General features: G+C 42.7%; 1 protein-coding gene across 3 annotated transcripts in view; it reads left to right on the top strand.

The window, feature by feature from the left end:
- Positions 1-14825, top strand: part of CACNA1H (calcium voltage-gated channel subunit alpha1 H) — a 440438-nt gene that overhangs the window by 357901 nt on the left and 67712 nt on the right. For all 3 annotated transcript variants that reach the window (XM_069984196.1, XM_069984197.1, XM_069984195.1), the window contains exon 11: positions 13275-13426. In XM_069984196.1, coding sequence (XP_069840297.1) covers positions 13275-13426 — 152 coding nt within the window. The remainder of the gene's footprint in view (positions 1-13274; positions 13427-14825) is intronic.

The raw sequence follows: 14825 nt of genomic DNA, 5'->3' as shown, positions 1-14825 counted from the left end.
GTAGATACATAATGGAACTTCAGATCCCCATAATATTGTAGCGTAGTACTTCAGGCTAGAATAGAGAAGCAGGGCTGCTGTCAGAGGTCTGTGTGGTCACTTGACAGCAATGGGGAAGGGGCGTGTGTTCAGCATGGACCAATCAGGAAGTGAGACTCACAGAGCTGTGCAGGAGGAGAGTGACAGAAATTTTTCTATACAGCAGTGTGAATGGCTGAGTGTAAGTGCAGGCACATTATAGCAGCAGTGTGTATAGATGAGTGTAAGTGCAGGCACATTATAGCAGCAGTGTGTATAGCTGAGTGTAATTGCAGGCACATTATAGCAGCAGTGTGTATAGCTGAGTGTAAGTGCAGGCACATTATAGCAGCAGTGTGTATAGCTGAGTGTAGGTGCAGGCACATTATAGCAGCAGTGTGTATAGCTGAGTGTAGGTGCAGGCACATTATAGCAGCAGTGTGTATAGCTGAGTGTAAGTGCAGACACATTATAGCAGCAGTGTGTATAGCTGAGTGTAGGTGCAGGCACATTATAGCAGCAGTGTGTATAGCTGAGTGTGGGTGCAGGCACATTATAGCAGCAGTATGTATAGCTGAGTGTGGGTGCAGGCACATTATAGCAGCAGTGAGTATAGCTGAGTGTGGGTGCAGGCACATTATAGCAGCAGTGTGTATAGCTGAGTGTGGGTGCAGGCACATTATAGCAGCAGTGTGTATAGCTGAGTGTGGGTGCAGGCACATTATAGCAGCAGTGTGTATAGCTGAGTGTGGGTGCAGGCACATTATAGCGGGAATGGAGAGGGCGGGAAACACAAGGGCTGACAGTGACTGAAGGGTGCATGAAGTAATAAGCAGTGCAGATGTGGGCAGAGTAGAGCAGCACCTTGTCCAGGGAGAGAGGGGTTACAGCTATGGAGAGATTACCTCCACAGTCCTGTTCCCTGATGTAAGCCCCAGCCTGAAGTGGATCTGCCATTATTTGGACGGTGAGGGAGACGTCCTGGGTCAGAGTACAGTGCTGTAGACCCCGCTATGCAGACCATGCCCCTCCCCCACTCACCTTCCCACCCAGTACAGGGAGCTCTTAAAGCAATGCTCTTAAACCAAGTTACAATTCTTTAAAACTGTGAGCTCTTAAACCAAAATGCTCTTAATCCAAGTTACTCTTAAACCAAGGTACCACTGTATAATATATATCAGCTTCAGTGTATAGTGAGCAGTTGCCTTTATTTCTCCCCTGTAGCTAGTGTAGAAAACTCTTTCGCTTCTGATCATGTGTCATTTTGTAGAGAATTTTTTTCTCGCAAACAGTAACAAAAATTTCAGCTGTATATTTCTCCAGGCGGGCAGCCAACCAATGTATTTTCTGGTATTTATGCCTTACCGCCTGAATCTATTGCATTGTCAATAAAAGCCGTTTTGCTAAAACCAACAGCAGTTGTTCTCCGTGAAAACACAAGATTACAGAGCGGCGGGTGCCCCCGCCCCCCCACCTCCTAAATCTCCCAGCACATTTCAATTTATACCGGTCTCCATCCTTCATCCAAATGACTTTCTTGTCACATTGAAGACAGGTAGAAAGTTACTTTGCAGGATTCTAGGCGATTATTAAATGCGGGAATCAAACAGGAGGAAAGAAAAATAAAATTATTTATGAAAAAAAAAAAAAAAAAGTTATCAGAGCTTTGAAATTAAAGCGTTATGGCCTGCTTCACTAAGGCGTCTGTAATTAGAGCGCGGCTATGTCGCAGGGTTCGGTTTGTGTAGCGTAGCCCCGTCTTGGAGATATTTTGTTGTTATTGACTAATTTTTCTTCTCTAAATGAAGCCGCTGAAGTTTGGCTACCGAGAAACTGAGAGCAATAAAGTTGGTAACATAATAATATTACTCGAAGATAAAGGCAATTTGTGGAGTTAGAAACCGAGCTCTGCTGTAAATGTACAGTAAAAGTCTCTTTGTCTGGGACCCCAGGGATCGGCGAGAGGCTGAGTTAGCCGGTTTCGCTGAAAACGAAACATATAACCTCCAAACGAACCACAGGAACCTGGTGTTACGAGAACGGGCATGAAGAGGTGTCATAGGAGAAACCCAAATGGGGGACCCTGCTAATTCATTTCATACCACTGTACCCTTCCATTTAGGGACATGATATTTTTTGGCCACACCGGACACATAAGATTTCCGATTGGGTCATCTGACAATTGGATATACAAGAGGACAGTCTGACAGCAATAGACCGGTTAGATGTTCACCATTTCGATGATTAGTATTAGAATCCTCTTTTCTGTTGTTCTGCATTGAAGAGACATGTAGACCTCATTGCATTTGGATGTGGTAAAGCTGATCTGGATCCTTCAATATTCTTAAAGTGACTCTGTACCCACAATCTGACCCCCCAAACCACTTGTACCTTCGGATAGCTGCTTTTAATGCAAGATCTGTCCTGGGGGCCGTTCAGCAGGTGATGCAGTTATTGTCCTAAAAAATAACTTTTAAACTTGCAGCCATGTGTCAAACTGCCATGGCCTAGAGTATCTGTGCCCTAACCTTGCACCACCCCTCCGTCCCTCCTCCCCACCCGCTTCATCATTAGGAATGCCACTGGCAGGATATTTCCTATTCCTCTGCAGTGAACATTGCACAGGTGCCTTAACGATCCAGCCCATGTGCCGTGCTGACACAGGTGATGAATAGGAGAATACCTACCTGGAGCATTCCTAATGATGGGGAGGGCGGGGAGGAGGGACAGAGAGGGTGTGCCAGCCTAATGCACAGACACTCTAGGCCATGCCAATTTGACACACAGCTGCAAGTTTAAAAGTTGTTTTTTAGGACAATAACTGCATCACCTGCCAAACGAACCCCAGGACAGATCTTGGATTAAAAGCAGCTATCCGATGGTACAAGCGGTTTGGGTGGGCAAATTGTGGGTACAGAGCCACTTTAGGCCCTATGGTAGCCATAGGATATTGTACATAGCAGGAGTAGGGAACCTTGGTCCTCCAGCTGTTGCAAAACTACAACTCCCATTATGCCTAGGTTGGCTGTCCACACATGATTGGATTGTAGTTTTGCAACAGCTGGAGAGCCAAGGTTCCATACCCTGGTATAGAGTATAGGCATGAGCATGTTTGAATCAGATCATTTGGCATTTCATTACCGGTGGTAATGTCGTTAGTAGTAAAGTTAGATGCCGCCCTAGGGAGACCTGGAAAACATGACTACAGCCTATGGCCTATGGCTGTATCAATGTTTTCCTGGACTCCCTAGGGGTGCATCTAACTTCTTCAGCCACCAGTATTTGAATTCCCAATGATTAGACTTAAGCATGCCCGTGTTCCGCTCAACTCTAATACCCTTTGGCTCCAAGGTTACAAACAGTATTTGGAGATTCCATTGTTTGGAGACTTCAAGTTTTATGTTCGATTACTGTAAAGACCTGCAACGGACTTGTAAGGGCCAAGCATGTGGTCTTGTCTAGTATAGTTTATGGCTATGATGGAAAGAGCTAAGCCACTGCTGAGTAAGTCATTAACGGAAATGAATATATAGATAAATGTGAGCGAGAGACTGAAAAATACAACCAGCCTGTGGTGGACGTCTCTAGGTCTCCAAGATGGGGTTAAGACCTTCCCTATAATCATACCCAAGGTGTTATGCTCCAAACTGAAATAATTTTAGATAAAATTGCCACATCCCCCCCCAAAGAAAAAAAAGATCAAGATCTAGGGACAAGCACCATCTTCTCATCTAACTACTAGGACCATTATGTGGTACCAACACTTTATGGAACATGGAGAACAGGAACATGGAGATCACAGTCTTACTGGACCCAAAAGAATACCCAAAAATATGCCCTGCGGACCCTCTGCCCCTCTTTAGTGGTAGATGGCACAGCCCATATACTTAAAATGCATGTTTTATAGTACTGTCAGATTATAAATGTCCAAAAATGCCCATACTCATCCCCACAACCGGTTGCATCTCAGTGGTCAGGAGGTCACCTGCTAGCAGACATTACAGTTTTTGACAGAACATTTAGTAAAATCCCACACCAGACTACAAATGTCAGTGTCAGCTCTAATGTCTGCTCATAGTAATGAAAAGCAGCAACTTCCTGCCCGCTTTATAGAGTGGGTAATGCTATCACTTCACAGCACGTTGTTGGCATGGGAAGGTTTCGGTTGCTCTAGGGCCTGGTTAAAAAATTGTTCTCATTTATACAGAGGCCAAAAACTCAAACAAAGTCATTTGCCTGTAATAAGAGAAGAATGGCCGTGGTCAGTAATGTTTCTAGAAAGCCATTATAAACACTAGAGACATGAGTCTCGTAAATGTCCTTGATCTTCCCTGCCAGAGCCGTGCTCCCCAGTCCAGTTACATAATGATGTGTTACCTCCGCTTAACGGAAAAATCAGCCATGTTTGTTATGTTGGCGGCAAATTACTTGTGAATAAACATACCTGAAAGGCAAATGCTGTTAATATGGATACATCAGTAGAGAAAACCAAGACATATGTTTATTGCACTAGTTCTACAATAATACTGCCCCCTATAGATTGTAACTACTATGATAGAGTACAACAATATAACTGCTATAGTACTGCCCCCTATATACAAGAATATAACTACTATAATACGAACTGGAGAGAATGGAACGGCTGCACATCCCATCTATGGCTGATACTAATGCCGCTAGGCCTATATTAAAAATCAACACCAGAGTGTCTGTATATGAATTGATCAAGCCATATTGCCCCGTGTACCACCGCGCAGGTCCTCTGGTCCACACGGGTCCCTACGCTAACTCCACACCATGTCGGTCAGCGACCGCCAACCCCGCAAAGCGTGCACGTGCAGGGAAGGGAGGCCATGGAACGGCCCTGCAACCCCAATGTCACAGGACCAGACCCAAAAAGCCCCACCAAAACCCAGCCAGCACCACCGGCGGGGAAGGCTGCCCCCAAACGACACAAGTATGGATATGGTATTACACTTACCATTGCTGCTCTCACAGAATGGGGAAGACATAGGGTCCAGACATGTGAGCACAGGCATATCCTGCTAATTTTGGTCATGTGGGTCTTATAAAGGAGTGCTAGCTGTTCAGAGAGGGAGAACTGTAAAACACGAACTGGAGAGAATGGAACCGCTGCACATCCCATCTATGGCTGATACTAATGCCGCTAGGCCTATATTAAAAATCAACACCAGAGTGTCTGTATATGAATTGATCAAGCCATATTGCCCCGTGTACCACCGCGCAGGTCCTCTGGTCCACACGGGTCCCTACGCTAACTCCACACCTCTTCCCTGAACCGCATAACTACTATAATACTGCTCCTATATACAGGAATATAACTACTATAATACTGCCCCCTGTATACAGGAATATAACTACTATAATACTGCTCCTATATACAGGAATATAACTACTATAATACTGCCCCCTATATACAAGAATATAACTACTGTAATACTGCTCCTATATACAGGAATATAACTACTATAATACTGCCCCCTATATACAAGAATATAACTACTGTAATACTGCTCCTATATACAAGAATATAAGTACTATAATACTGCTCCTATATACAGGAATATAACTTCTATATTATTGCTCCTATGTACAAAAATATAACTACTATAATACTGCTCCTATACAGTATACAAGAATATAACTATTATATTGCGACATGGAGAGAAAGGAGCTACTGCACATCACACCTATGGCTGATACTAATGCCGCTCGGCTAATTTTAAAAACCAATGCCAGGATGTTGGTATATAATTTGATCAAACCATATTGCCTCGTGTACCACGTGCAGGTCTCCTGGTTCACACGGGTCCCTACGCTAACTCCACACTGTGTCGGTCAGCAACTGCCAACCCTGCAAAGCGTGCACGTGCAGGGAAGGGAGGCCATGGGATGGCCCTGCAACCCCAATGTCACAGGACCAGACCCAGAATGCCCCACCAATTCCCAGCTGGCACCACCGGCTTAGAAGGCTGCCTCCAAACAACACAAGTATGAATATGGTATTGTACTCACCAAAACTACTGCAGACAGAATGGGAAAAACATGGAGGCACTGATATGTGAGCATAGGTGTATCCTGCTAATTTGGGTCACATGGGTCTTATGAAGGGGAGTGCCAGCCACTCAGAAAAGGGAGAATAACTATAAAAATAACTACTATAATACTGCTCCTATATACAATAATATAACTACTATAATACTGCTCCTATATACAGAAATATAACTACTATAATACTGCTCCTATATACAGGAATATAACTACTATAATGCACAAAGAAAAATTGTCTTCAGAGGCACTCACCATAAAATTCACCTTTATTGAAGTACAAAAATGCTACAGGTAACGAGAGGACGCTCTCTCCCCACCTGCGAACGTTTCATGCCTGTCTGGCGCTTTCTCATGCCTTTAGAAAGCGCCAAACAAGCGTGAAACATTCGTAGGTGGGGAGAGAGAATCTTATTCTTTCCTGTAGCATTTTTGTACTTCAATAAAGGTGAATTTTATGGTGAGTGCCGCTGAAGACAATTTTTCTTTGTGCATGGATTGTAATGAACTGCTAAACAGCTGAGCACCACCTACACTGATGATGAGAGGGAGTGTCGTCCGTATACACCTCTATACTGGGACCTGTAGTGCCGGTGATCCCTTAGATTTGGTTATAACTACTATAATACTGCCTCCTATATATAAGAATATAACTACTATAATACTGCTCCTATATACAGGAATATAACTACTATAATACTGCTCCTATATACAGGAATATAACTACTATAATACTGCTCCTATATACAGGAATATAACTACTATAATACTGCTCCTATATACAAGAATATAACTTATAATACTGCTCCTATATACAGGGATATAACTACTATAATACTGCTTCTATATACAGGGATATAACTACTATAATACTGCTCCTATATACAAGAATATAACTGCTATAATACTGCTCCTATATACAAGACTATAACTACTATAATACTGCTCCTATATACAAGAATATATCTACTATAATACTGCTCCTATATACAAGAATATAACTACTATAATACTGCTCCTATATACAGGAATATAACTACTATAATACTGCTCCCTATATACAAGAATCTACCTATTATAATATTGCTCCTATATACAGGGATATAACTACTATAATACTACTCCTATATACAGGAATATAACTACTATAATACTGCCTCCTATATACAGGAATATAACTACTATAATACTGCTCCCTATATACAAGAATATAACTACTATAATGTACAAACAAAAGAGAAAAAAAGATACGTGCACTCACCAATGTAGTGTGCCGCTGGGGTACTTTAATGGAGGTTACATCCACATATGCAGGGAGGGGGGAGTGGAGGCAGGTGTCTGTTCAGTGGTAGACAACAATTGTTTCACGTGTTCCCACGCTTCTTCCGGTCTTCCGTAGACCGGAAGAAGCGTGGGAACACGTGAAACAATTGTTGTCTACCACTGAACAGACACCTGCCTCCACTCCCCCCTCCCTGCATATGTGGATGTAACCTCCATTAAAGTACCCCAGCGGCACACTACATTGGTGAGTGCACGTATCTTTTTTTCTCTTTTGTTTGTACATTACCCCACTACTTATACGGAGCACCCTATACACAGTGGCCATATCGGGGATACCTTGCTGGACTCTCACCTGCGAATCCGGTTGCCGGAGATTGCGAGGGCGGTGCGATCCACTCTCTCCCTTTCCGTGATAACTACTATAATACTGCTCCTATATACAGGAATATAACTACTATAATACTGCTCCTATATACAGGAATATAACTACTATAATACTGCTCCTATATACAGGAATATAACTACTATAATACTGCTCCTATATACAGTACTATAAATACTATATTAATATATATGTATAGCAAAATAACATAACACACACACACATATATATATATACATACATATGTAATTCTGCTTCCGGTTGGACCAGCCAGTGAATGATGGGCATTTAGCTTTGCTGTAATTACGTTACATTCCTTAATCCTTGTCAAATTAAAAAGGAACCACGTGCTTTATCTTCCTGAGAAGCCCCAATTATAGATAGTGGCGCTAAACAGCATTTGCATGTAACAGAACGTTCCCCTGGAGACACATTTTATTTTAATGTCTTTTTCTCTCTGCTCCGGATTCCACCAGTGAATTACAATACATTCTCTGCAATTTGGAGTTTAATATGTTGCTTAACAGATTTTTCTGCCAGACAGAGGACATTCAGGTCACACTCTGAGCATTAAGTGGGAACCCGCGACTTTACATCAATCCCGGAGAATTTCCCCCTAAAAAAGAAAAGTGAGTGAAATGGTATCCTATTCACATCATGTCTCCCCGGTTATTCTACATGAAGAATAAGTGATGGGTGACAACCGCTAATAGCAACTATTATGCACACTACAATATCACATCTTCAGGGAGATGCAATACACCCTGTATGCTCTAATTTAAAGGGGAACTGTCAGCAGGTTAGAGGAATATAACTGCTGATATGTCCCTATTGCATAGGAGATGCCGAGAAGGAAGGAATGTCTCTTACATTCCACCTCTGTGCTGTTCCGGTGCAGTTAGTAGTTTGCTCCATGGTTCAGTAAGACCATTAGGAGCACTGCCCGCCCCCATAGCGCTGATCCGCCCCTGGCCGGCCCACTCCATTCTAATTATAATCATTGGGTGGGTGGGCCATCCGGGGATGGGCTGGATCAGCGTTATGGGGGCGGTCTTACCGGACCGTGGAGCAAAGGTCTAACTGCATCTGAACGGCATCGGGGAGAAAGGGAAGAGACATAACTTCCTTCTTATTGTCTCCTGTGCAATAGGGACATATCAGCAGGTTAGTCTAACCTGCTGATAGTTCCCCTTTAAAACCTGCTAAAGTTTCTGTCAGAAGTGAGGAGACGTCATGCTTTTTGGTTCAGTTTTTGCATGGAGTCTTTCCTGCATCCAAATGACCACATGCATCAATATCTGCATCATCCCTGGCTCACAGTTATGTGCGTATCTATAAGTATATTGATGATGTATCTGGTGATCTGGAGACATACATCGTCTCTATGACCACTGAAGTCAGAAAGGGACATGGCAGACTCTTTTGGTTCAGTATTCGTGTACAGTTTGGCCCCAAATTATCATCTACATTAATATCTACATATTTCCTGTCTTAAAGGGGTACTCTGGAGACACAATGGGGGAGATTTATCAAAGGGTGTAAAATTTAGACTGGTGTAAACTGCCCATAGCAGCCAATCACAGCTCAGCTTATAGCTCTGGTAAAAGGAAAGCTGAGCTGTGATTGGTTATTGTGGGCAGTTCACACCAGTCTAAATTTTACACCCTTTGATAAATCTCCCCCAATATTTTTTTTTCTTTTTGCTAATACATTGCTTTAATAATGTTATATTACTTTTAATCTCTTTATTTAAGAAACAGCAACATATAGTTGGCAGCACTAATGGTGACAAAATCTCTAAACTGCAGTTACCGATCTCAAACTCTGAAGTACCCCTTTAAAGTGACATTGTCACCCCCTTTGTGCATTCTGACATCTCTACTCAGGTGTAAAGGGTAAATTTAGCGTTTTTTATACCTTATTTTATATCATACATCATGGTGCTTGTTCAAGTAAAAAGTGTCTTTTTATCAACTGCAGATTGTGCTAAGTGGGCGGGGCCTCGCGGCATTAGCGCCACTTAGCCCAGTCCACAACACCACCGTTTGCCCCGCCCCCACGCCGGACATTGGAACAGGCAGGCCCCACCCCCTCTAGGCCAGCCCACCAATGGGCGTCGAGGGGGAGGGGCCAACTGTGGGGCTGTGGGAGCTGTGGGCCCTAAGGCTATGTGGAAAACATGGATATAGTCATTGGCTGTATCCATGTTTTCCAGACAACCTTAGAGCTTTATGCAAGTTCAGCAGCCACCGCTAATCAAATGCCGAACGTTCGGATTCGGATGGACTCGAACCCGAACCCGGTTCGCTCATCTCTATTCACGAACCTTTTGGTGTATGTACACGTCATTTTTATACTCATATACTAGAGTAGACGAACAACTTTAATTCCGTGGTTCAGTGTTTAAATCATCCAAATCACCATCTATATCAATGTCTACATCTTAGCATGTACATTTATTGGTACATTGGTGATGTATTTGGCAATTATCTGGTGTTAATGGTAACGTATCACCTCACAGTAGTGAGAACAGGGACATGTAAGGCTTTTTGGGTGATTATTTATAGGTACATTGATGATGTATCTGCTGATTTGTAGTCACCCAAATCTCCATTTCCATTAATATCTGCCTTACCTGGTTATATGTGATTATTTATAGGTACATTGATGATGAATTTGGTGATTTGGATCCACACAAGGTCTCCAAACACATTTATATTGACAAACTGAATAGTTATATGATGTGACCGGTGATTTGGATCCAAGGTCTCCATGACAACAAAGCAGCTGTCATCAGGATCTGGCAGTAGTGCAGCCTCAGGCTTTGGGCCTGTAACTTTAAGTGCCGATATCTCAGCTTAGATATATGATATTAAATCACGGTTTTTACACTTGTAATGTGCAGTCTATGGACCTTTTTATATGTTCAGCATAACAGCCAGAGCGGCTGACAGTCCTATTCCTGACACTTCACAGTCAGGAGGGGTCCTGAATTTTGTCTAGGCTGGCTTCTTTTGTTACTGTCGGAAATCCTTTTTTTTTTTAATGCCTGCCAGTAAATATTCTGCCATTTGGCAGCCCCCGGACAGCTGGCAAGTATGACTATGTCTCTCGCCTGCACCAGACATATATATATATCCTGTATTTGTAATAGCTACTGTATCTTTGTGGCTTCCCGCCAAGTGCGCGGTCCAGGCCGTATCCATAGTGTAGCCAGCACACTGAAACGCAGCCAAACCACTGGGCATCTAATTATCTCCTTCACACCCGGGCAGACGCTCTCCCCGATAGAGGACATGTCGCAGGATGAAAAGACTTGAATAATCAGATCATAAGGAGAATTCTCTCCGAGCCAAAATAAGGGGCGGCGGAGTTATGCAAAGTGTCTCCTTTATTAGCGGCTGGAGTGATCTCCGCAGTGCACTATATGGGGGGGGGGGGGGGGCGGAAAAATATTAACACATATCCAGCCCCCCCCCCCAAGGTCATATTAGTCTATGGGGGGAGTCCTATGTGGGGGGACACATGCAACCATGATATGACTGACTGCAGTCTATGTACAGGGTTGTGGCGTATGTTGGTGCTGCGCTATGGTTTATATTTTCTGTGATACTCTGGACCAGTGTATCTAAGCCCCTCATGTTTGAAGCTATCTTTTGAGCTGGCGTGATCATATGTGATACTGTTTATTGAATCTAAGCTTATCATGTGGGATCCTTTTTACTGAGAAAGAGTACTTAATCATATATGTGAGGGTCCATTTACACAGAAAGATTATCTGACAGATTATCTGCCAATGATTTGAAGCCAGAAACAGACTATAAACAGAGATCAGGTCATAAAGGAAATTTCTCCTCTTTTCAAAACCATTCCTGGCTTTGGCTTCAAATCTTTGGCAGGTAATTCTGTATCTAAACACTTGTGATACTTTCCGCTGGTCTGTCATATCTACGCACCTCATTTGTGACACTGTCTGCTGAGCTACCGTATCTAAGCACTTATGTGATACTGTATGATGAGATGTCATCTCTAAGTCCCTCATGTGTGATACTGTCTGCTGAGTTGCTATATCTAAACCCTCATGTGTGATACTGTCTGCTAGGTTGCTGTATCTAAACCCTCATGTGTGATACTGTCTGCTAGATTGCTGTATCTAAACCCTCATGTGTGATACTGTCTGCTAGATTGCTGTATCTAAACCCTCATGTGTGATACTGTCTGCTGAGTTGCTGTATCTAAACCCTCATGTGTGATAGTGTCTGCTGCGTTGCTGTATCTAAACCCTCATCATGTGTGATAGTGTCTGATGAGATGCTGTATCTAATCCGTCATATGTGATACTGTCTGCTGAGCCAGCATATTTAAACCCCTCATTATTTGTGATACCCTGATCAGTGTATCTAAGCTCCTTGTTTGATACTGTGTTGGTTATCTGGTGTATCTACACCTATCATGTGTTATACTCTGAACCAGTGTATCCAATTCCCACAAGTCTGATACTGTCTGTCAGCTAGCCGGTGTATCTAAGTCTGTTAAATTTGCTATTTTGAACCAGTGTATTAAAGCTTCTTGTGTTATACGGCCGATGGCAACAACGGCCGTACTTTTACGTAGTGTTAACATAGCCTTCTGATAGCATGAGTGCAGTACAATAACATTGTCTGTCCTGTGCATTGCCGCCTTGGTTTGATGCTATTAAGCTGGGTATCCAAAACTAGCATGTGAAATACTGTCTGCTAAGATGCGTATCTAAGCTGTATCTAAGCTTGTCCTGTGTGTGATAATAAAGTCTCAGAAAACCTTGCAGCCCTACATTCCACCATTTTCTTATTGGAAGACTCTATGCATAATATATACTGTGCTATCCTTAGCTCAGATCCTAGAGGGGTGAAGCATGACACAGAAATTTCCATTGTTCTTTAAAGGGTTACTTCACAATTTTTTTTTTCTTCAAATTAACTTGTATCAGAAAGTTATACAGATTTGTAATTTACTTCTATTTAAAAAAAAATCTCACATATTCCCATACTTATCAGCTGCTGTATGTCCTGCAGGAAGTGGGGTATTCTCTCCAGTCTGACATAGTGCTCTCTGCTGCCACCTCTGTCCATGTCAGGAACTGTCTGGGGCAGGAAAGGTTTTCTATGGGGATTTTCTACTGCTCTGGACAGTTCCTGACATGGACAGAGGTGGCAGCAGAGAGCACTGTGTCAGACTGGAGAGAATACACAACTTCCTGCAAGACTTACAGCAGCTGATAAGTACTGTGGGACTGGCCTTTTTGTTAATAGAATTAAATTACAAATCTGGTAACAGTTGATTTGAAAAAAATATATTTTTTTCCACTGACGCTCCCCTTTAAATGTGTTTAGTGCAGTTTTAGGGTGTGTCTAGTCTAGGGTCACTAATATGAATGAATGTACATGTAATACAAGATCCTTTGAATTCTGGTGTTGTGTGGTGTATGTGGATGATACCTTTATACTGCTGCATTGTAACCAGCGTTTTCTCTTTATTTCAGCCGGAGGAGCTGACCAACGCCCTGGAGATCAGTAACATCGTCTTCACCAGCATGTTCGCCTTGGAGATGCTCCTGAAACTCCTCGCCTTTGGGATCTTTGGATACATTAAGAATCCGTATAACATCTTTGATGGGATAATCGTCGTCATCAGGTGATGATTTATCAGTTTATCTTCTAGTAAAGTGGAACTGTCCTTTAAATCACCCCCCTCCCCAATATATGTTCCGTTATCAGAAAGTATATGGATTTGGTTTATAGATTTTATATCAGGGATGGGGAACCTTCGGCCCTCCAGCTGTTGCAACACTACAACTCCCATCATGCCTGGACAGCCGAAGGCTGTCCAGGCATGATGGGAATTGTAGTGTTGCAACAGCTGGAGGGCCGAACGTTCCCCATCCCTGTTTTATATGGATCCATGTAAACACATATAGACTATAGGCAAAGCTGATACACTTTCTTATGCCTAAAACAGGGGGTAAGTGGATCGAACATAACTAACCTGCGGTACTGTTTGAATTGGCATCATGCTCCGCCCCCTTTCTTAACAGTTTTTATCAGTTTTCTCTAGAGTGTTGCTGTACAGTATAAAAAAACATGTCATGCCTATATCTATTATGTAGTATCATATGTAATGGACACTTAAAGTGTCACAGTTGTTAAATTTTTCGCAGAAATCAATAGTACAGGCGATTTTAAGAAACTTTGTAATTGGCTTTATTAGCCGAAAAATGCATTTTTATCATGAAAAAGCAGTTTGACGCTCTCCCCCCTGTCTTTATTGTTCTCTATAGAGAGGGGAGGGGTGGAGGGAGATGAGGCACCAAAACAGGGCAACAAAGTTAATTTACAGCTACATCTCTGGGTTATCTCCTCTGTAGTCAGCACTGACCTCTCTGACCTCTGAATACCGGCTTTCATGCAGCTCCCACTGTGTAATCCTTTGTTCTCTGCTCTCTGCTGCCGACTAATCTCCCTCCTTCCCCCTCCCCTCTCCATAGAACAGACAGGGCTCGACTGATGCAACAAGACATAATTTCCTGATAATGAGCAGTGAATGAGAGAGAGGAGGGGACCTGGGGAAAGGCTTTTTGAATGCAGATAATGGCATATTTGCCTTATAAACCCAATTACAAAGTTTCTTAAAATCGCCTGGACTATTGATTTCTGCAAAAAAAAAAAAAAAAAAAAAAACAACAGTGACTCTTTAAAGCGGTTGTCTAGAAGTACAAAAATGTGGCTGCTTTCTCCCAAAAAAGCAGCACACCTGTCCATGGACTGTGACTGCTACTGCAGCTCACTCCCATTGCAGATCTAAGGAGTCTACTCTCACTAAGACTATAATAAGGTCCAATATTTGTATAAGAAAGCCATGGGAGCTGATCCACCGGCGCCGTTACACTCAATGACATTTTCCTAACTCTTTTCTTCTTCTTCTACCACGTCGACTCCTCAACTCGCTAAAAAGATTGTCTCTCCCAGGAAAGTCAATACTCATTTTCTGTGACTGAACCAGATACTATTCACTGATTATTTAATGACACACAACT

This window comes from Dendropsophus ebraccatus, chromosome 9, assembly GCF_027789765.1.
Source record: "Dendropsophus ebraccatus isolate aDenEbr1 chromosome 9, aDenEbr1.pat, whole genome shotgun sequence".
NCBI classification, from domain to species: domain Eukaryota; kingdom Metazoa; phylum Chordata; class Amphibia; order Anura; family Hylidae; genus Dendropsophus; species Dendropsophus ebraccatus.
Note: the sequence above shows the minus strand (reverse complement) of the source record. Positions and strands in the feature narration are given on the sequence as shown.